This window comes from Symphodus melops (genome assembly GCF_947650265.1).
Source record: "Symphodus melops genome assembly, chromosome: 23".
Lineage (NCBI taxonomy): Eukaryota > Metazoa > Chordata > Actinopteri > Labriformes > Labridae > Symphodus > Symphodus melops.
The window spans coordinates 8,703,319-8,726,349 of NC_136713.1; the positions used below are offsets into that span (position 1 = coordinate 8,703,319).

A 23,031-nucleotide genomic window follows, 5' to 3' on the forward strand; every position below is an offset into this window, starting at 1 on the left:
TTATCTCAGCAGAGAAAAGTTTACCTCCATGAAGAATTTACGTGAAGAGGAAGTTGAGTTCTTTTGAGGAGTCTCCAGTGGCGTCTTACCTGGCCAAGACATGTCATGGCGTTCCCATCCATCTTCTCACACTGCCCATCACACTCCAGGCACACAGATCCATTGGCGAATTCTCGAATGTCCCTGAAAGAGATAGGGAAATTGAGATAGAGGCGCATGTATTATAGATTTGAGAGCGTACCCACATTGAAATATTGATTAAGAGCCTGCTGTGAGAAGATTTTGAAGTGCGCTGTGTGCATACCAGCTCAAGCTGTACATAGGAGCCTTTTGATTTTAAACCAACTTCTTATACAGCGTCAGAAAAAAAAAGCAAGGTTAAACCTTCATTTACTCGTGCCTGTCTTCACAGTTTCTACTCATGTGGACTGCTCTGGAAGGGGGGGGGGGGCATGCAGGGCAGAGGCTGCCTCAGACTATTTGATCAAGTAAAAGGCTCAGTATGGTCAATATGTTAACAGAATAGGTCCATGAATAATGAACAGCTTTTTAAATCACAGACAAACACGAGGCAAATGCGCAGAGGGAAGAGGAAGTACAAGGAGAGGTGGTGGGAGTGAACAAGGAAAGGAAAGGGTGGAAGGAGAGGACAAGGAGTGGAAGTGTGATTAAGACAGAAAGAAGGGCGAGTCAAGACATGAATGTGTTAAGACAGGCTGTGATCCATACAGACTTTCAAGGTAACATCTTTTTCTTCTAACACTTGTTGAACAGGTCTCGACATAAACCCCAGTAACTGAGGTGTAAGTCCCGTTAAGTTTCACACCCCAGATAGTTACCAGAAATTTCTTATTTGGATAGATGAATCCTAGTGTAGCTTTGCTAACGGCCATTTGGGATTTGAGAATTTGGGTGTGAGGACAAACTGACCGGTTGGAGCAAAACACGTAGTTTGTGGTGCTTTTGTTTCCCCACTTGGACTTCTAAAGGAGTAAACAATACAGCTCAATATTGGGTTTATGCACCGCAATTACGCTGTCAGGAGCTTCACATTGCCTCAGGCCACACTGTTGAACTCTGACGTGTGTGTTTGTGTATGTCTCCGATCTATAAACCTCTACCTTTGTTTGTGTCCAAATCAGGTGCTTTTTTCCACTTTTGAAGTCCGACGCCTCTCGCAAACCCGAGGACGGCCGCTGTCAATAACAACCGCCGGCCGATCAAAAACACTTTCCACATCAGAGGGATTGATCAGCTGGTGGAGGACAGGCGTCCTCAGAGGAGGATTCACCCAGTTACAGAAAAAAGGCCCTTTCTCACAGAGCTGAGACAATCAGAGCGACTCCCGCCGTGCGTTTTGTTTGTATTTGCATGTGATGCCGTGCGAGCGGAATGAGTTCATCAAGAGATTCTTCCTTTTCAGCTGTTTTTATGTGATCTTGCACTCAGAAATTGGGCATCTCCAGCGGGTACGTGTGTTTTGTGCATTTTTATGAGGTGAATTTTACATGAAACACTTTAAGACTTCAGGGCTTCTAAAAGCTACAAATAGGAAAAGAGACATTTTGACACTTGTGTTTTCGACTGTATCACATTAAAGGGCAATAAAAGCTTTGATAAAATCCTGGATTTCCTCTTTGCTGAGCCCTAGTTTTACGCCATATTTAAAATGGCTCTTGGTTCGCCTATACAATCCAAACCTACAGCATCACACAGTCCTTTTATTAATAATGTTTCAAAGGAGACTCCCCTCGCTCTCTTTACATTTCTCCCTCGTCTTTCTTTCCCTTGTTCCAAAATAAATTAGATTTCTCTCCTGGAATCTCTGTCCTGGGGAATCCTTCAGAAAATGGTCCAGGCGTTGGAGAGATATCTCTTTTGTTGGTTGAGGGGGAAAAAAAAGAGAGATACATGGAGGAGAATGGGTGAGAGACAAAGACCTCGGCAGCGGTGCTCCCCAGGGTCATTGCTATTCCTTCAAAGCCGTTCCTCCTGATTGGCTCCCTTCACGGCTGGAAGTGTGCGCCAAGGCCCCACAGGGGGATGGCCTGATGGGGGATTAGCCCTGTTTTAGCAGGAATTTAAGCAGGACTGTGGCCACCATTCAGACGTCCAAACCTCAAGCAAAGCAGAGCATGGCCAACCCACTGGAGCAACTTTTTTAATTAAACACTTTCGACGTCTCCTTAATCCGCTTCCTCCCTCCTCCCACAAACCTCAGTGGACGCCATCTCAGACGTTTTCTTTTCCCCCCTCTTGACTCCTCTGCTCCTCCTTTGTTTTATGCAAAAGACGTACAAACTGGAGGGAATTAGCGCCTTTCCTCATTAACAATGGAGACGTGTAACGAGGGCGAGCTCGGAAATCTTAAGGTTGAAAAATCCCCATCCTGAAAACATATTTAATGAGCTAACTCTGATAAAGTCAGAACAGAGGAGTTTATGGAGTCGGTCTGTGCTATGTTCAGTAAAAACCCTTGCCATAGAGCCATGCCAAAGAATATACCAAAGATTTTGAAAGCAATTAATCTTTAAACTGGAAGAAATGCTGCCAACATGATATATTTATAAATTCGTGTGCGGCATGCACACCAATTTATTTAATTTTCAATCTAGAGTTGAACGCGGTAACGAAATGTTACTCAAATAATGGGGTAAGCGGCGAGTACTCGAGTATTCGTACCCCTCCCTCGTATGGACTAAGATGTACCAGATGCTACTTGCTTTTTACTTCAGAAAGCATAGAGGAGTAGTCATTGGGGGGAAAGTGCAGGTTATCCAAGGTTTCATCTCATTCTATCTGCCAAAGGTTCTGGAAGGACTGGCACTTGGCAGGGGGTGACTTCTTACAACCAGGGAATCCTTTAAGTTATCAATGTGTTGATGCCCCAATCCAAGAGAGAGAAACAAAGCAAGAAGAGAACTGTTGAATATTCCTTCCAATGCATCACAGTGACTGGCTGTATTTACAGTATGGGAAACAAGTGTGCTTCAGCAGCTCCCTGCCACGCGCCTCTTCCTCACCAGTCTTCTTCAAAGCCTTGGCTGTGAGCTGTTTTCCGGGCAACTTCAAAGCCTCCCTCCTACAAACGGTTGCCGGGAAAGGACCGGCAACAAGTCAACATAGCTGTGGGTTGCTCGCGCTCATACACACATCCCTCTTGCACACGTACGTGCGTGCTCTCTTCTTCTCCCCCCCTCAGGGAAACACTATCTCGACATCACTGCTTGCAAGAAAGTCATATTTATCTTGTGGCAGACGCTGCCAGTGTAGTCTTATTTTAGACGGATGCTTTCAAGTGTTACGATTCACAACATCTCGTCGTTCATTCAAGAGGAGCACAAAAGGCTGGAAACTACATCTACAAAGGCGGGTTCCTCCCCAGGTGAGTTGGCTGTGATCTGTTTGATGTGCCTCTTGGAAGCATAAAGCAATGACCTGAATGCAGTTATTCACACTGAAAACAGAACATCAGTGGATTGTGAGGGGCCTTTGTCGTAAATGTCAGTCATTTCCCAGCTCAGAGCAGAAGACAATCTTGTCTGTCAGCTCAAATGGGCAATTTGTAATAAGATATAACCCTTTCACAATGTATTCAAATTGAATTTGGACAATGGTTGTAACAAGCAGCCAAATGTTCCTTTAACTGTCCACGTTAAGTGGTGTAAATTACCTTATTGGTTCATCTCATTACTTTCCTGCCAATAGGCAATTAGACTCTCTTCCTCCAGAGCCCTTGAGTGTTTCATTCTCATGCATCAAAGCTGTTTCAATTGATTGTGTTTCATCTGCTTGACATGTATGGCTGTTTTCAGGGGAATTAATGTAATCCACCGAAACCTTGATGAGCTGGCATTTAGGAAACGGCTCATTCCAGGGTCAGTTTTAGAGATATATGTCGGCTCAGCTCGAAATGTGCACACATTCCTGCCAGTAATGCACCAAGAGTGTTCTCACCCATCAAAGAGGTTGCAGGCATCGACGCAGGTTTGGCCTCGTCTGAAATAACGACAGGAAAGACACTGGTCGGGCCCCGGACCCCAGCAGCCGTCGTCCGAACACGTCCGATCACAGATCATTCGCTGTTGGACTGCAAAGAGAAAGAAGAGAAATAGATTGACAACAAAAATCCAGTTCCCTCCCAAAGGGTTTAGGGCAATGTACACCTGCAGAGTAATGTAGCCTGAAGATAAACACACGTAACAGAACTAACGTGAAGACAAAAGATCACATGACAAATTCCCTTTTTTTCTATGAATTTGACCAACGAAAACAACCGTTTTTAACAAGCCATGACCACCGTTTCCTGGTAAGACAAAACGGGTTTCACAGATAGCTGTAAAAATAATTACCTTCCCATGATAGACAATGGAAATGTGCTCACTTGGACCAAACAAATGGACCCTTTACTGCTTGGGAGTAACACATGACTACCGGTACTCTGCTTAGCTCATGAAAAGCTATTACCCATTAGGAAGCTAACGGCTGATAAAGATGAAGTTTGACCTTAGTGTATGTTTAGGCTAACTAGCTATGTTGTTGACATGTTGTGTACATCTTTCATTGAGTGTGTGTGTTGCTCTAGCCAGCGGCTGTCCAGTTGTGAGAGTAAACATTGGTATTCCCCTACACCTCCATCATTAAAAACCGCCCCATACAGAACCTTAAGGCCCCTTTTATTTTCGAGTCAAACCACAACAATCGATGCTGCTCAATGGACTCGGTGTCTCCTCCATCCTGTGAGTGACACCCACGTCCCCGGGAGTGTCGCCCGGCAAGGGCTGAGCCCTTTGTCAACAGCTGAACAGTCAATGGTAGACAGAGGGGGGGATGAGTCTAATGAAGAGGCCAGTGTAAAGCCCTATCAATCGATGTCTCACACACACACACACACACACACTCACACACACACAACACTCATTAACTGGCAAATGATATCAACTGCAGGCTGAGACAAGAAAAACTACAGTGGACCGTGTCTTAAACTGCTGGTAATCTTTGTCAAATATTGAAAACAAACAAAATGCAATCATTGCCTTCTCCTTTTTATAGGACGACACCATGAAGTCAGTTTTAAAGTACAGTAAAATCAAGGCAATGAAGTTAGAAGAATTAAGTTAAATCCCAGTTGAGGAATTTTTGAAATTATACATACATACTTGAAAGTGAAAGTGGATGATTTCTCACATTCAACTTGTTGCGGCTGAGGAAAACGCACTCCATCATTTGCAATGTCATTTCCTGCTCCCAGATCCAAGTTCCAAGGTAAATATAACTCACTTTTATTCCACTTCCTCTCTTTTTTTTGGCTTTTTTTTATTTTTATTATTTTTACAGATTTTCTCGGCAGTAATAACTCACAATAAAACGTGCTAGTTATATTCTCTGAACTTTACAGTGAATGTGTTTGCGTACTGCTTCATTACTTCTTCCTTTTTCCAGAGGAGTCATATTTTCACCATCTGCAGCCAAAGCCACATGTGGACTCTGTTCAATCAGATGTTTACTCTCCCTGTGGCCTGCGGTGAGTTTAAATCCACCTCTGCGCATGATATGTTAAGCACTTTGCTCACAGGCTTTCATGGCCAATGAGTGAGAGTGACACAGTTGCCTTGGAAACGGGCATGGTAATGTATGAGGCACAGGGTGGAGTTAGAGTTGCCAAGGAATGAGCGGGGTCTAACTTTCGAATTAATCAGAGGTCGAAAAGGACAGACAAAAAGGAACAGGGGGTTTATTGAAGTTCGGTTACAGTTGGATACATGGCACAATCCAGTCCTTGGGGCCCGAGCAACAATGGCACCATTTTAACTTATACTGTATCACAAAACCTCTTTTTTATTGATTGATTTATAGCTGCTCAAGACATTTCCAATCTCGTTCAACTCATTTTGCACGAATGCCAAATGATTTGATTGTCTGATGTAGAAAGGATGAGTCCGTTATTCCACTGAAAATGGTGCGTCATTCAAATAAATGGGACTAGATAATTCCTTGGTTTCCAAAAGTAAACCACATCATCGGTACAAAACAGGGTCTCAGTTCAAACATTGAATAAACATGCAGAGATTAAGTAATGGTATAATTAGAGATGATGTCAAAATGTCCTTTTAAACAACGCAAAACTCCCATCCGAGGTTTAACGGTGGATCTATTTAAGAATATTTGCAAGGAAAACTAATCTAAAAAATAATCAATCTATTTCTATTCTTGTATTCCAATTTAAACTTATTTATGCATGGAAAACACCAGAAAATTGTCCTCATTATTTAGCTGGCATTGCTACGTCCAAGTCTTCCAAATGTACCACTATCCGATCCAACTTCATTGGAAAATACTTCATGATACAGTTTTTATCCCTCAATATTTGATTCTTTCGTCTGACTCTTTTCTCAAAATGAGCAGCAAATTGAAATAAAATTAGTGGATTTGACAGTGAAAACAACTACTCACTGCATTCTTTTGGATCTTGGTTGTTTCGGATGAGGACCTTCTGGCTCGAGGTCCTGAAGAGCGACGTCCAGTTGACAGTGTTGTAGTAGCACAGGCGGCTGTTGTTGAAGATGTACACGTTTCCGGCGCTGATCTCGTCCAAAGACTTGAACTGAAGCGAGGAGATCCACCGCTGCTTCAGGATTAGCAGAGAAATGCCACTTCCACTGCGGCAGTAAAAAGGAAGAATGAAAAATGACAGAAATGATGAAGATAGAGAGGGTGATTGGGGAAGTTTTAAAGAGAAATTAGTTCAGAAGAGAACAGGACAAAAATCAGGCGTAAAAGAAAAAGAGGAGCATGGCAGGTTAAAGACAAAATTAAAATGAATTTTGTAGGACGAAAATCACAGAGGGGACAGAAATAGAGCACAAAGAGAGATTTGAAGGGGATGGAAAAAGATGCAGCTCTGAACACAAAATTGCTGAGCTGCTGAAAAAAAACAAAATCAAGGCCAGATCTCTTTTGACTCTGCCGGTGCTACGCCTCGGATCTGCCACTTGCAAGCTAACACAAGACCTGTTATCAAAACAGGGCTAATCAAAGCTGCGTCACTAGCCACACATCAAAGGCCCTCTCTGCAGAACAACATGGGCCGGGCTGCTCATTAACTCCCCCAGTAGCCATCTACACACAGGGATACAGCAAGAAACAGAAAAAGTGCGGTGGATACATCTGAAGGTGGGTGGTGACTGTACACGGGTTTAAAACTTCGATATGATTCTTGTAAACATTAAACAATATTAATACTTTTTTTCAATACAACGGCAATGGAAATAGAAATCCTTGGCCCTTAGTATTCCATTTTTATGAAATAAATTACAGGCTAAATCCTAGACGCTGTCTAAATTCAGACAGTATGCAGGAATTTGAAATATTTTGATGGATTTAGTCCTCTCTTACACACCTGTCTGATGACATTTTTTTGAAACTATTATTTTTTATCTAAAATAACAAGGATTGTATCGTTTAAAAACACACACAGAATTGAAAAAGTATAAAAGTAAACAACCTTAATCAGAGGAAAGACAGATTCAAATTAAAGGGTGTCATCTGCATAACGGCGATCACAATCTTCCTTTTTGTACATGAATAATGCAGTCTTACATTAATAGAGACCACAGAAGGACATACCTGTAAAGAGTTCTTCCTCCAATAGTAGCCAAGTTGGAAAACACACTCAGGTCTGTCATGTTTTCAGGCCAAGACTGGATGTTGAGGTAACCTTCAAGATGTATCAGACAAAACACAAGTACGAGAAAGACTTGAATACATTTAATATATTCTTGAATAATATGATATATATATATATATATATATATATATATATATATATATATATATATATATACATATGATAAAGGGTCATAAGGTGCAAGTGAATTAAAACAATCATTTGGTCCCATCATTCCAATGAAAAAAGCTGTGCTATTGCTGGTCATTGAAGTTCAGCGCTTCTCATAAAGTTCAAGCAAAAATCCCATTCCTCGCAAGAAATGAGCTTGGAGAAGGCGATATACGCTAATTAAAAGGCTGGACTTAATATTCTGTGCAATCTGTCCACTTGCACTCGCCTTTAATGACTGATCATATCAAATCAGGATCTGTAGAAATGACATTAAAGGGGTAGAGTAGGAAATGGCTGGGATAGAACGGCCATTGCTCTTCCTTATTGCTCGGGTTTTCATTATGAAAATGCAGTTTCACTCCATTAGCTGTTTGGCTCAACTGCAAGTCGCAGTTTAATATGACAAAAGGGCTTGTATACAAGGTATTGCTCATCCCTTAGGGGCTCTAATAGTTAATGAATAAATACACTCACGAAGCAGCTTCTACTGTAAGCACGTAGAACTATGAGACAGACACACAACTGCTTTATATCCACCGGAGCACATTTTCAGTTCACCATGGAAAAAATCTGCCACTTTCCTCTTTTTTTTACTGCCTCAGAGGCCACATAATACACACACACACACACACACACACACACACACACACACACACCACGTAATAATATTGTTTAGTCCACTCAATTTTTCCAAGGTGACTCCAGTGAGGCAGTCTCACCTGTGATCTCCTTCACTGTGCGGAACACGTTAAGACGCTCAGGATCCAAAGGCTCAATACCATGATACATGTCCCTGGATATAATAAACACAAACAAGACACACAGAATGAGGGTACTATCTTTATAAATTAAAGTAAGCATTTTTACCATTCTTATGTATGACCTCACTGGACTGTTCTGAGGGTACAAACCCTGTGCACCTGAAGGCACCATTTACATACTCTTCATAACAGCCTAAACATGGTAATGTTCATAATAAAACAACCTTCTGTTCTCTGAGCTTTATGACACTTTCTTATTCAATAAAGCACTGGTTCATTTAACTTCCAAAGCTGGACACAATGGGATAAAAATGGAGCTCTGTTTGTATTTATGCTTATGATGATATCTCTTAGTTTCAGTAGCTGTGTTTTCTAGTGTTAGTTTCCCAATGGATTAATGTTTTTTCCCCAACATTTTGACAGGATCTACATGTCAAGAATTAATAATGAAGTAACCTAGGTGTTGTATTTCACAATGTTTTTCCAATGATTGCCAATGTTTGTCTCCAATAGATGTGTAAATAGGCAACTTTTTGAAAACGTATTCATTTTGGCTTCATAGTAGCTCAATCCAAAATAAGGCTAACCTCGACATCAACACAAACACAACATTTCTGATACAAATTTGGAACTCTTGAGAGTTCATATCCTAACACGTTAGGGTGATAACTACTCATTTTTGAACAGGTCTGTAAATTGAGCAAATCACCATAATTTTTTTTTTACAAATAAATCAGGTGACAATGAGTTTGTTTCACAATCAGTTAAATGTAAAAAAATATATCTAAAAGCGTGGCTGGTGAGGATACAATCTGTCACTTACCCTTTAATTCCAGTGATGATGAAGATGAGGTTGCCATTGATTTTGGTGCAGTTGACAAATTTATCAATGTTGCTGGCATCCACCGTTTGAGCTGTCTGCAGGCTGCCTGTTCCTATTCCATCGCACACTGATGAAACAAATGCAGATCCATTAGCATGTGTTATTGAAAATAATTAACTTTTAAGTTGCTTTGGGATTAACAAATTAACTTCTGTAGAGTATATATAAAGTGTCCTTACATAGCCTTGTGTTACTATTCGCTATTTGTCACCTTAATTCTTAATATTCTTTTAAGAAACTAAAGCTATGCTTTGGTGCATAAGCAAGGCCATGGCCCCTCTGCATGCATTTAAAGTCTTTTGATGAAATCATGGGCCAATCCACAGCCAATTCCTCCCTATAATGAATTCATTACATCTGCATTAATTACACTTGGGCTTTCGTGTGAGCCAAGTATTCCTGACACAGGGAGAGGGGATGATGAATAAGGGTTGCATTAAGTGGTGTAACCAGTTTTTGATAGTGATTTATACCAGCCAATTCCATATCTGAAATGTTAATTTGTTATCATTTCCCACAGTTCCTTGGGCTATCCCTCATTAACCCCTCCCTGCTGCGTGACGATGTAATCAAGAGATTAGCTAATCAATGGATGCCGCAGACTATGCATGGAGCCTGGAGGAAAACACCATTATCCTCCCCTCCAAAAGAGAAAAGGCCTTTACCTTTTGTGGGAACAAGATGATGAAAGGGCTAATCCTCTGTATTGAACTGAGGTAACGCCGTTTTAATTCACATTAAATTTGTAGTTGTAATTACTGAGCAGGTAGGAGCTGCCTCTTGCTGTGGGACTATTTTACATTTACTATCAAGTCAGCTGATAAACGGATCGAACATTTGAGCCTTCCTCAGGCCACATTTGTCATATTTATTGTGTTTTATGTCATGAGAACGGAGTTGATATTCAAGGTAGTAACAAAAGAAAGCTTCACAATACAGTAAGTTGCAGAGCCTCTGGTTAACTGGTTAAACTCTGTATGAATTCATATACTTCCATGTTGAGGGGTGCTCACCAAATAGAAGTGCTTGTAAGTCCTGCAACTTCCATTAGCAGCATATTGGTTTGTATTTTCCCTCTAATGTTGACATATTTTTAACACTGCCTTTGATAAAACTACAGATGGGTAACTGTTACTCAAGGGCGAGCTAACTGAGTGACTAATGTCACAATTGTAGGGTTACAAATTGTAGAGGTCCAAACTTATGGAACAATCCATCAAGGTAGCAAACGAAGATGCTGCTTCCTATCCAGACTTGGAATTGTATAAAATCCATTCGCTGTATTAAGACAAAAATGGTACTCGTCATCTCTTTTACAACTCAAAGCGATACTTCTCTTGCCTGATTCATTTGATAACTTTGACTCCGACCCCAAGGCAGTTTATTCAGAAAACAACAAAAACTGTTAGACAAAGTCAATGTTCATGCTGATGGTCTTGTTGGCTGTTATAGGTCATAAGGAGGCATCAATATTATGTTCAGGCTGTTTCATAAGTCTCTAAAAACACCTCACAAGAGCCTTAAATATTGCATGCATACATAAGTCCACTATGTAGCTCATTCTGGGGGTGGGGATTTTGATTAAGAAGCTCTGTTTCATTGCCTGAAATTAAACAGTTGTTTGTAGCTTATAGTTGTTTGTATTTTGGCGGGTTCTTTGTAATACATAAACCAGCTATGAATATGTTTGTTATAATATAAAAAGCTAAGCCGGCTGCTATAGAAAAATAAATTACTTCCCCTGTGAAGCTTTCAAAGTTATTCATGTGGGCTACTGTTGATCCAGTTTCATCACTGCTGGCATAAAGCCATTAGACTAAAAAGGTTTTACTGCATAAGCTCTTGTACAGACAGTAAATGCATAATACTAAGCAAAAAAGCAGGAGAACTCAGCACCTAACAGAGTAAACTTCCACATCATACACTGAAAAGTGTCGTTTTCCACTTAGTGGATCTTACTCTTTGTTCTCTGCGTTACATCCTGCTGACATTGCACCCAGTGTGTCGGCATGTGGTGTTACAGTCAGTCTGTTGTCAGTTTATTTCTGCCCTGAGACAAATTTGACAATCTCACAAGGAAACCATCACCAGTTATGAGTGATGCAGGCTCTCTCTCTGGGCCAATGGGCAATAAAATTCATCACTGCTCCTAGTTTCATCAAAAATGGACCAGTGGTGGCAGTTAAGGCTCACTCATAGTGTCAAACTTTGACACATACTTTAAGTGCAAGCATCAGACCAGACGACGTGATGATACTTACACATTGGCACATTACTTTTCAAAGTTTTATCAAAATCAACAGTGGTTGAAATATGGAAGATCCATTGGTTACTTTCCCCTCTAGTATGTGTTTTCCTGGGTACAACTGCACATATTTATTTTTCTTAATCAGTTCAGTAATAGACCGGTAGTCAGATTAAAATAAGATCCAATCAGAGTTGATGAGGGTCAATCCTTGATTCAAACAGCCCCTGAGTGGCGAATGAGGCTTTGTAGTTGGGATATTACAGTCTGCTGGATCAATCCATAAAAAAGAAAGAAAGAAAATGAAAACATCACCTAATAACACACGTGTGTGTGTGTGTGTGTGTGTGTGTGTTTTTGTTTAGATTGGAACTGCTATAAATAACCACTACTCCAATATTGACGCAAAAAATGTTGACGTATAAGATACAAATTTGAATAATAAGTGTACAATAGCTGCCTTTACACTTCAGGAACTATCTCCAGGGACTAGGAACTTTTGGGATGACAACACTTTGCACCAAGGGCACAAAGTCCCAGAAACTTTAATACACCCACCAACAGTTCCCTGCTCTGGGCGTGTTACTTTCCCAGAGTATTGGGACTTTCGCTTGGGCCTTGCATCAAACATTCCCGACATGTGCAGCTGTTTCACATGTCAACTGGGCCGTAAGAACCTTTAGGTCTCTTGGAAAAAAGCTCCAAATCTACTGGTTTGTTGGCTACAAAGCTAGTTCCAAAGAACTACCTAGCCAAGCAGAATACCCATACCATGTTTGATTGTAGAATGGAGAGGCATTTTGGTGTACAACTGGTTATAACACTTATTGGAAATCTTTATTAAACTGCAAAGTTCCACTGCAATTGGCTTTTGCTAACTGGTCTGTTAATGCACAGCTATTAAACCCGAGTCTGGACGAGTCAGCTTGCAGTCTATTTGAGTTTTACAAACAGGCATACACCTGTGGTATTTGTTATCCTGTAGTTTACCTTTAGGGCAGATGTCGGTGCAGGGGATGCACATTTTGATGCGATTCTCCTCCACTTCCATCTTGTTGCTGGGACATGCTCTGACGCAAGAGCTGTGGTCCACCACAAAATTATCTGACGGTAACACAAAAATACAATGCTGTAAAATGTTACGAGTTAATTTTCAAATATGAAATCAATGTGTGGCATTAAGACTTGGAACAATTTCCTATAAAGAGCATCCTAATTGCGAGAAATTGATTGTATTTTAATCACATTTGTATAATGATGAAAACTAATGGTCTAAGGCTATATTGCTCAGCAAAGATAATGAATGAAATTAGTACATGGTGGTGGCGGTGGTAAAGTGCCACTGGTGTGTGCTTATTTGATAATCAGTGAAACTCGAATATCCAATCTGTTTTTGGAGATTGATTTTCAGTACACATTTGCTCATTTACAACTGCACGCTGTCTTCACCACTGTGAAGGCAAGAACTCAGATGTACTTCCTGTTCAGCTGCCAGAAGTTGAAACAGATGGCGTTGCAATGACTTCATTGAGATGCACAATTTATTTATGTTCAAGTAAATTTTTCCTGACTTGAGATAGTTGTCTGGAATGTTGTTTCATGGTACATGGAGGATAAATGCTTCTCTGGGTTGCCGTAGTGCAATGATTAAGTAAGGGGCATCAAAATAAAACCATTCAAATAGTATGCAGGGGTGTTTCCATTGGGTGGCCTGGGGTGTTATTGTCCATTTGTCTTTGTGTTGTTTCTTTTTTTGTCCTGAAAGTAGTAATGTAGTGATTAACTCATAATAATACCACACATATCATGTGTGAACAAGAGAAGACAAAAACAAATAGTGCCCAAAACAAGTATTGCAATATCTATTTTTGTCTAATTGATTTAAATTGTCCATATTTGCATTAATCATTCATCGTATTGCGTGGTTACATCCCTACCTAAAAGAGTCAAGCAGAGAAGATTTAGAAATGGTGCCTGTTTGCCCTGCTTTGGCTATTTCTGATCCTTGAACTTTAACCTACGAGGCAATATACGTCCTGCATTAAACCTTCAAAAATTGTGCAGCCAGATATGGTAAATAAACCTGTCAGGCCATTCTTCATGCCTCCTACTGCGTAAATTGGAACCCCAGATTGGCCACCCCAGTCAAAAAAGTCTGGAAAAACCCCTGGCAGTAATATCTTTAAGTTACAATATTCTGCTCTGCTCGGATACACTTAAAGTGGATAATTTATTGACTTACGGGGGCATTTCTTGACACAAAAGGCTCCATAGGTGTACTTGGCTTTTGGGTTGTGCTCCAGCTGAAAAGATGTGGGGTTGTACACGAATGGCTGGGGGCATTGGGTCACGCAGGCTCCGCTGTTGTTAAAATTGGTGCAAGCCTGTGGAGGGCAAACAAGCACAGTCAGCTAAAGGTGGAGGATACAGACAGTCTTTCGATGTGAGGTAAACGGAGGGAAACATGGAAGGTATAAGTCATTCTATGTGAAAGAGTATTACAGCAGCATTTCATTTTTACGTTTAAGTGCGACACCCGTATCATACAGCTGCACCTTGCCTCTTCGAACGTCAAATGGGAGAAAAATGGAGCCATTGATCCACAGACATGATGTAAATGCTGAAATGTTATCCCATAAACCTCTTAAGTGTTTTGTTGTCTGTGGCCATAGGCTGTAATTGAATTGGATGAGAATTTCCATGAATTACAACTACAATATCATCCCCGTCATTGTGCCTGCGTATCCTTGTCTAGAGCATGCGGAATAAGAAGAACCTGGGATGATAAACGGGATACTAATTGGAACACTGAATCACCAATTTGTTCTTTGAAGAGCCAATGCGGCGTCAGACTTTTACTGCCCCGTAAAATGACAAACAATTTATCAGTCGGTAAACAACGTGGATCATATTTAGGTGCGGAGGACGATGAACAGATGTTGCACCAAAAAAAAATCACAGTGGTTGGAGGATGATAGAGAGACGAGGTTTTTGGAGTTGAAACAGCTTTTTAGGTTTTCCGATGACGCAGCAAACGAGAGGAAAAGGAAGCAAGACAAGAGAAAGAAAAAGAAGGAAGGAGTGATAAAGAGGGTGACAGCCTTTGTGTGTATGTTGGTGTGCAATCTGACATACGAAGCAGTCTGTGTCCTTGGGGCCCGAGCAGCCGCCGGCGCACTCGCGGTGGCAGCAGTCGCTGACGTAAGGCCCGAAGCATCGCCCGTCACACTGCTCTGCACACACCGTCTTTGTCACTGCCCAGGAAAAGAAAAATAGAGAATTTCAAAGGTCTGACACACTCATTCACACTCATAAGAAGAGACAAAACCACCACCCTCAGCCTTCCTCTCATGGTACGGTTTGCATGCGAACATTTCCTGGTATGGAACTCAAGCAGAAACAAATTAGGGGCTTGGGCAACCTAAAGGTCAGTTGAGAGGGTTCGTGACCACAACGTTGCTTGCTTGAATGCGCAGATGGACCTTAAAAAATCACTGAGCTCTGTGTTTCCTCTCAACAACTGTTCTGGAGGTGCCCTTGAACGAGCCTCTCATCGTGCAGCTTGAGCCCAGTTTCAAGAAAATTGCTGTTGCACTTGACATCCCGCACCCACCAATCTGAAGGTGGCTTCTTAACAAGTGAGCTGGTTCTCCCAAGAGAAAAAATTGCAGTCAATATCACTGATATCTGCACTTTTACAACTTGTGTTTTCCGCCAAGTGGACTACTTGTCTAGACCCACAATCCAACTGTGCTGATAACTCCCAGGAGGCTGGTTTTCCTCGTTGCTTTGCCAACTCTTTATGGTATCTTGGGAAATATTCCTTTAATCTTATTGCAACACAACTTTAAAATAAGCTGTATTATTAAACTAGCAATAACACTTGGATGTGTCTGGTACGTACTGCTACGAAGTTGCTCCAATATTTGTGCTAAAGAAGGGCCTCCTACGCACGGTTGGTACATGAGGAGATGTACCAGCCAGTGAGCCAGCAGGAGATTGAAGATGAGGCATTAAAAACTGCTGTGCTCACTCTCTGCTGTGTTGGGAGCATAATGATGCAGTAGTGAAAAATACAACAAGGCCCAGAAGTCTATTAGTCAGTGAAAAACAGGCCAGTTACTCTCTGGATCTGTAAGACATGAATAGAAAGGCAAAAACTGCAATTATACAGAGAAGTGTTTAGTTAACTACCCCACTTCCTCTTTGTCTTCCTTAACATTTTCCAGAACTTTATTTTTTTATCTATTCATGTGTTTTACGGCATAATAAACTGGTGAGCTTTGGCATTTTCAAACAATGCTCACCAACACAACCACACAAGTTAACATGTTAAATCTGTACACCAATGGTTATTCAAGCTTCGGTAGTCTAGTCACATTTTACACCCTGGTACCTGCTTTCTAATAAAATGTTCAAACACGAGATGGTAATCTTTTCACTGGATGCAAAGTGAGTGCGAGTTAAACCCTAAATGTCAAACGATATCTCTTGTTCAGTATCTTTAATACCCTATTAGTCACACTTAGCTGTGCATGAGTGTCTCAGCATACTCACAGGTTTGACACTGGTCTTCTTGATGACCCCAGCAGCGTCCGTTACATGAGCGATGACAGCGCCGGCCTGCAGAACAGATCATTGTTACTGTGCATCAGACAACTTCTCTGCAAACTTTTAATGTAGTTTAGAGAAATAAAAGCCCCCCCACCTACCTCATGCACTAATTGCCTAATTGTTCTCTCACGCATCCCCTTACAACTTTCTGACTCGTGACAGTGACACATCTGTCTAATCTCCTCCGCTCATCTGACAATACACCAAGAGCAACTGTGGCAAGTCGTGGCTCGTTGTGAACATAACCATGAAAGACAGGCTGCTACTCCCTCCCGTCAAGCGCTCTCACAGGCAAAGTGGAACCTGACAGAGCACTCACAACCTTCGTCTGCCAGGAGCCCATCATCTTGGCTTAATTGACTACGGGTTAATTACAGAGTGATGGAACAGTGCAGCAGATTGTCACCTAGCCTCTTCAACCACTCCCACTGTGGGGTTGTTAATGTTAAATACTAACTGCGCTTTGGCAAAGGGCCTCAATTTGGCAACCTCAACTCCCACACACTCTCTTGTCATTTTTTGGTCCACCTCTTCTGTTCTTTGTTGCTTTTCATCCTCCTCCATTGCCATCAGTTGCATCTAATCAACATAACAGCACATATTTTACTCAAAAGTTTTTTAGTTCGCCAAACCTACTTTGCATGAAGTTTGACCCCTTGCTAAGAAACTGAGTCAGTCTTATTAATAATTTGCCTTGCTCTAGCTTCAGGAAAAGACTGGTCATATTGCCTTTTCTGAACAGAAACTTTCAACATTTCCCCTAATCTTCCATGTCTTTGCTCACTGTTTGGCGCCTCAGCTGTCCCTATTGTTCACCCTGACATGTTTTGATTCTGGGTGTCTTCAGAAACTTCTGTGCCTCCCTGAAAATGAGCAATAGACCCATCCAAAGATCTGCAGAAAAGTTTTGAGAGAGCCTGTCTTGAGCAGCCAGCTCTTCTGACACAGAATGTCCGCTGGATAGCGACGCCAGTTACGTCCAAAGCAGAGAGAACTGAGGGAATGCCGGGACCACAGAGGAGGGGGGCGCAGGGGGGGGGGAGAGTGGGCAGCTTCAAACCAGCTGTCAGCTTCACTGAGATTTAAAAAGAGCACAGCAGACAGCAGCTCCATGGGCCTCGCTGCAGAGTCGCTACCATACCACTACAATGAAAAGGTTCACACGCTGATCTAACGCATTGTGATTTCGCTCCCAAACGTCCGCCAGGCAAACAGAATGAATAAAAAGGGACGGGGCATGACTGCTACTGGTGGGGTGCATGTGTGTGTTTGCGTGTGTGTCTACAGTGCATTGGCACGTGGTTCGCCTTCACATCTCGGAGAAAGGCGAAGAAAAAGGTTGATTTTCATCCAAAGATACTTGTCCCACTGTTTTTTTTGTCCATACTTACATCCCAGGTTGCTGTTGTTGGATGGTACCACCAGCAGCTGCGCCTGGGGGTTCTTGATAATGTCACGCCAATGGATGGTGTCCGCGTGGCACAGGAATTTGTTCTGTTCAACATAAACCCCTCCATTCAGTATCTCTGAAAATAAAAAGGACAGGGACGGACAGAAATGAGCACATAGCTGTGGATAGAGAGTGCATGTATATGATGGCAGAAAATCAATACTTCAAGGTTGAATCCAATCCTTTTTGTCTCAAAGTACCGTGCTGCATAAGGTGTTCCCTGCCTGAAGTGCATCTGAATATGATGATAAATGTTATTGACAAATGCACACAGTAATTCAATGCCAGGTCCAAAGGCAATGATGTTCCATGAGGAAGTACCCCAAGGAAAAAATGCAAGTAAATGGATTTCAGCGAGAAGAAAAACAACCTCTTAAATGTATGTTAGAATAAACTTCTGAACATGCATTATTTAACATTTTTGTTAATACAGCTTTGGAGAGCAAGCTAAATTAAAGTCTGACTGTCACTGGAGGTAATCAGATACTTCCTCAAACCTTAAAGAGAGGGACGATGTTCGTGATTTAAGCGTCCTTTAAATAGAGGTTTGTGTAAAATGTCGTACAGGAAACCCTGATAAGCATAGGAGTAAACAGGGAGTAGAAGCATTTATATCTTGGATATTATTGGTTTCTATTTGTAGAAGAAAAAAAAAAAGGTTTGGAGTGTGTTCAATTTGTTTAGGTTTCAATATAATCTTTAAGGGCTAAGACTGACACCTCACAACGAAAGCAGCCAATCAAAGACAAAGGCAGGCCTCTCATGCGGCATTAGCTTAATAGCCAAAATATGTTTCTTTTCAAGGACCAGTGCCCTTAACAGATGCCCGCGCGTGGAGTATGATAATAAATTCTAATCCCTCTCCCTGTTACTAATCCGGGTTTTGGATATGAACACAGAATGAAATGATGCCGCAGTAATCCTCCCTCCTCTCCCGAACTGTGACCCATGGCAGAAGAGAAACAACAGCCCCTCGTTGTTGCCTCTCACTCTCTCTCTCTCTCTCTCTTTCTCTCTCTCTCTCTGGGATACCAAGTGACTGTATGATTTAACCTAGTTGAAGGATTTAGATACAATCATCCTGCATTCCCATCTCCTTGAATAAGAAGTACAGACGGATTCCATGAAAGTACTTGTCATAATAAATTAAATTTAATACAAAAAAGAGTAACAATGTGGTTGGGATCAGAGCTGGATTAGCTAAAGGTAAAGAAGGGTATTATCTCCCCAGGCTGATTATTAACAGTGTATGAGTTATGGGGATGGTTCAGTGGCCCAGCAGCACACGCAGGAAGCTAATCATTACCATCCGACACCCTGATTAAGGAAGTGGGCCTTGGTGGAGACGGGGACATTTATTCAAAGCCCTCTTAGAGGTGACATGGTGCTCTGTCTGCCCGCTGAATGGCCTACAGCCGCAGCTTCATGTAATCATGTTCCCGTCACAATGGACGATTTATCAGGGGTTGCTCTACATTTATGAACGGTGGGGGGGAGAGATAGGCTGTGCTTTATTCAAATATTTTGGTGAACATACTGACGGCATCCTTTTGTGTCATTTTTAAATACTTAAAGGGAACATACTATGAAAAATGTTCTGTCTATCCAGTCCTTTGTAAGTGGTCTGCTTAAGTCTTACCACACATGGGGGGGGGTCATTGCGCTTAAAGAAACACACACCAAAATGGAGCGTTCTGAGAGAGTTGGTTTCTACAGGGTCACAAACTTCCTCTGCTGCTTGATTCATGTTATAGTTGGACCAAAGCACAGGACAGATGTTTCATTTAGAGCACAGGAGACTGTTTGAAAAGGTGGAAAAGGGGAATAATATGTCTTCTTTCAGACTCCAATAACACCTTTTTTTTCTCTGGACAAATAAACAACTTAAGTACGATTCTGCACACAGTGTATACACTGAGAAACAAGAAAAGGTCAGCTGGGAACAAATAAGGAGTCAACGCCACAAGATTTTAACACCCACACTCCCACAAGGACCAGCAATTTTCATTTCAGTCAACGGAGTCTGGGCAAAGCTTGCTGATTTGAGATAGACGTCTTTTCAACATGGCTAAACATTTGATGATGGATAGGTGCTTTCCCTTTCCCAGCAATTAACTCCCACCACATTTGACAGGAAGAATGCAGCAACGGTTGGAAAAACCGGCTTTCAGGAACTCTGAGGTCCCTGAAAAGAAGTAGAATTGTATTGCAGCTTCGCTTTGCAAGAAAATAAGAAGAGATTTGTTTGTTTGAACTATTGTAAAAGAATTTGACTTTGGTTTAAAACATGCGGCTGTTAGAAACTAAAAATGAAACTGACAATGTATTTTTAAACACTGGAAAGGAGCAATCCTCACAGGTAACTTACTTAAGATTTAGCCATATAATATTTTCACGAACACAAAATCCATGTAAGAAGGATTCCTTTCTACCATTTAGGAGCAATGTTTCCCACATAAGAGTCTCTTAAGGGGTTCTCATTTTGTAATTTTATGGAGAGCCATCTTTCTCATCAACCTGCCCACCACTGTGCCAAATGCTCTTTTAAGAGCCTGCGTCTTGAAGCCCCCCTGCTCGCTACAAGACAAATCGCCATCTCTGCTGTCCGTCCAGGCATAGGGCACTAACTCTCCCAGCGCGATGACAAGCAGGTATCGGTGTGGTCATTTATTTTGTGCGACAGCCTTGTGCCACCACCCACCCCCTCTCCCTGTTCTTCGATCTTCCCATCAGGATAGGAGATGTACAGCAGAGCACCCACCCCCTCCACCCGATCTCCTCACCATCCACACTGCTGTGAATTACGATGTAGTCATAAAAGCTATTGTCCTGCATCAGAGGAAGGGGGGGGGGGGATAAAGAAGGCAGTATAAAAGAGGGAGGGAACTGAAATAGAGAGAAAAGGTCATCGCTAAGGTGAACAAAATAATTACGGAAAAAAAGCAATAATTCCCAAACCTTTGTTCTAAATCTACAACACAGAATGTTACGGGCGCTACTCCATAATCTGGATCTACTGGAATGGTTTTGTGAAAGCTTTTTGAGTTGCAACTGAAGACCAAACAATAGCCTCAAGTGACCTCCAGTGACTGTCAGTCAAGAGGTCAGTCTGATCAAAATGACAACTTGACTCCAAAACAATTCCACTCATTCTAATAGTTAACAATTATGACGTTGTAGAATAGAAGAAGTAAACAGCTCAATAAAAAAAAAAAGCTTGTGTAACGCCAGAAAATATGATGAATTAATTAATTAAAGGGCGAAAATACCCAGAACTTAATGACTTTACAGTTCAGGAAATGTGATAATGTTGCGGAACAGGATAAAGAAGTAACCTTTTCACACCAATTGTAGAACATTTGATTTCTATGTGAGGCTCTTGGAAGTCACTTTTCTGCTATGAACAAACAGCACGACTAAGACTCACTGTAATTTGTTGAATCATTGACAAAAAAAAGCATCAAAGGGTGCAAAGACGGAGTCAGAGTGGCCTGACAATAAACCTCTGAGTGATTGTGTACACCTCTAAAAGAGATAAAAGGATAAGAATACAGCAGGACAATCTCAAGGTAAGAGCAAAATTGAAATTCAGAGAGGTAATGTGGCCCAAGGTTTCTTGGGGTAATTTATTTGCGTTGCCATCACACACTCTCAAAACAGAGAATAGGCCAATCAGTGCACAGATTGTTAAGGAAGTAAAAATGATCCCTGCACCAGGCTGCCTTCGCGAGCCAATTAAGTTCATTTTACTGTCGTTCAGCAGAGCGAGGAGGCCCTATTTTGAAGTAGTTTCCAGGCAATGATGGCCCCGGCACCAATCAGCGGTCATAGCTCTACAGGGAGCCTACTGATGAGCTTTCATCAGCGCTGCTAGCCACTTGTCCCGCATCTCTTCCCCGGCCTAATTATGCTGATGAATAAGGCTGTAATGGTGATCTGTCCTCGACTGATGAGTCCATGAGTTTTCCGTTATTGTCTTGTCTCGGGGCCGGGCGTGTCACAGAGCGCACAACTCAAGTGGGGTGAGCCTGAGCCGTCCACTCTGCTCTTTTTTATGAGTATCATCTCTCCATCTTTATCGCCCTCCACCCCTCAGACCCACCCATCCCCTCCCTGCACTTCCTCACACCAGTGATGGGCTGGCTTGCTGAGCACGGGGAACAGAGAAATCGAGATGATCACTCTTTCTTTCCACAGCCGGGTGACCCTTTTTCTCCCTTTTTTAGCAGAGTACCTCTAAAATTCTCAAGCGGACGTGCATAGACATAGAAAATCCCTATGATAAACACCTCCTGTCCGACAGCAAAAAGCATCTCGGAGCTCTGTTGCATCAAGTCGTCAAAGCCGTGCATTTGTAGGCAGAGCTGGAGAGCTAAGCCGAGGCTTTACCCTCTTAAATGCCAATTAATCACTCAGAGCTTCAGAGAGCAACACCGAGAGCCCCAAGGGAAGCTATTTGAATTTGTTTTAAATTAAAAAAAGAGGAAGATTGCACCTTTTTTCATATATGAACCAGCCAGATCAAAGATGGTGTTTTTAATGAGAAGTTATTTCATATAAACATGTGCTTCTTTATCTAAACTGCAGAAAGGTTTCTACAGCAATCCTCTATTGGAGGCTAACTTCAAACTTAAATGTTATGGTAGTAACTATTAACTGTTGTTAAAATCATTCTTTGTAATCCATAGGTTGGTATATATACTCAACAAAAATATAAACGCAACACTTTTGTTTTTGCTCCCATTTGTCATGAGATGGACTCAAAGATCTAAAATTCATTCCAGATACACAATATTACCATTTCTCTCAAACATTGTTCATAAATCTGTCTAAATGTGTGATAGTGAGCACTTTTGCTTTGCTGAGACAATCCATCCCACCTCACAGGTGTGCCACATCAAGATGCTCATCAGACACCATGATTAGTGCATAGGTGTACCTTAGACTGTCCACAATAAAAGGCCACCCTGAAATGTGCAGTTTTGTCTCACAGCAAAATGCCACAGATGGCGCAAGCATTGAGGGAGCGTGCAATTGGCATGCTGACAGCAGGAATGTCAACCAGATCTGTTGCTCGGGCATTGAATGTTCATTTCTCCACCATAAGCCGTCTCCAAAGGCGTTTCAGAGAATATGGCAGTACATCCAACCGGCCTCACAACCGCAGACCACGTGTAACCACACCAGCCCAGGACCTCCACATCCAGCAGGTTCACCTCCAAGATCGTCTGAGACCAG

General features: G+C 41.8%; 1 protein-coding gene across 2 annotated transcripts in view; it reads right to left on the reverse strand.

The window, feature by feature from the left end:
- LOC306818340 (receptor tyrosine-protein kinase erbB-4-like) overlaps positions 1-23,031 on the reverse strand; it is a 212,555-nt gene that overhangs the window by 49,195 nt on the left and 140,329 nt on the right. For both annotated transcript variants that reach the window (XM_079335888.1, XM_079335889.1), the window contains 11 exons: positions 17,735-17,869; positions 16,287-16,352; positions 14,865-14,983; positions 13,972-14,113; positions 12,720-12,833; positions 9,425-9,551; positions 8,560-8,633; positions 7,627-7,717; positions 6,454-6,659; positions 3,958-4,090; positions 90-183 (listed from right to left, as the gene is read on the reverse strand). In XM_079335888.1, the coding sequence (XP_079192014.1) occupies positions 90-183; positions 3,958-4,090; positions 6,454-6,659; positions 7,627-7,717; positions 8,560-8,633; positions 9,425-9,551; positions 12,720-12,833; positions 13,972-14,113; positions 14,865-14,983; positions 16,287-16,352; positions 17,735-17,869 (1,301 nt within the window). The remainder of the gene's footprint in view (positions 1-89; positions 184-3,957; positions 4,091-6,453; positions 6,660-7,626; positions 7,718-8,559; positions 8,634-9,424; positions 9,552-12,719; positions 12,834-13,971; positions 14,114-14,864; positions 14,984-16,286; positions 16,353-17,734; positions 17,870-23,031) is intronic.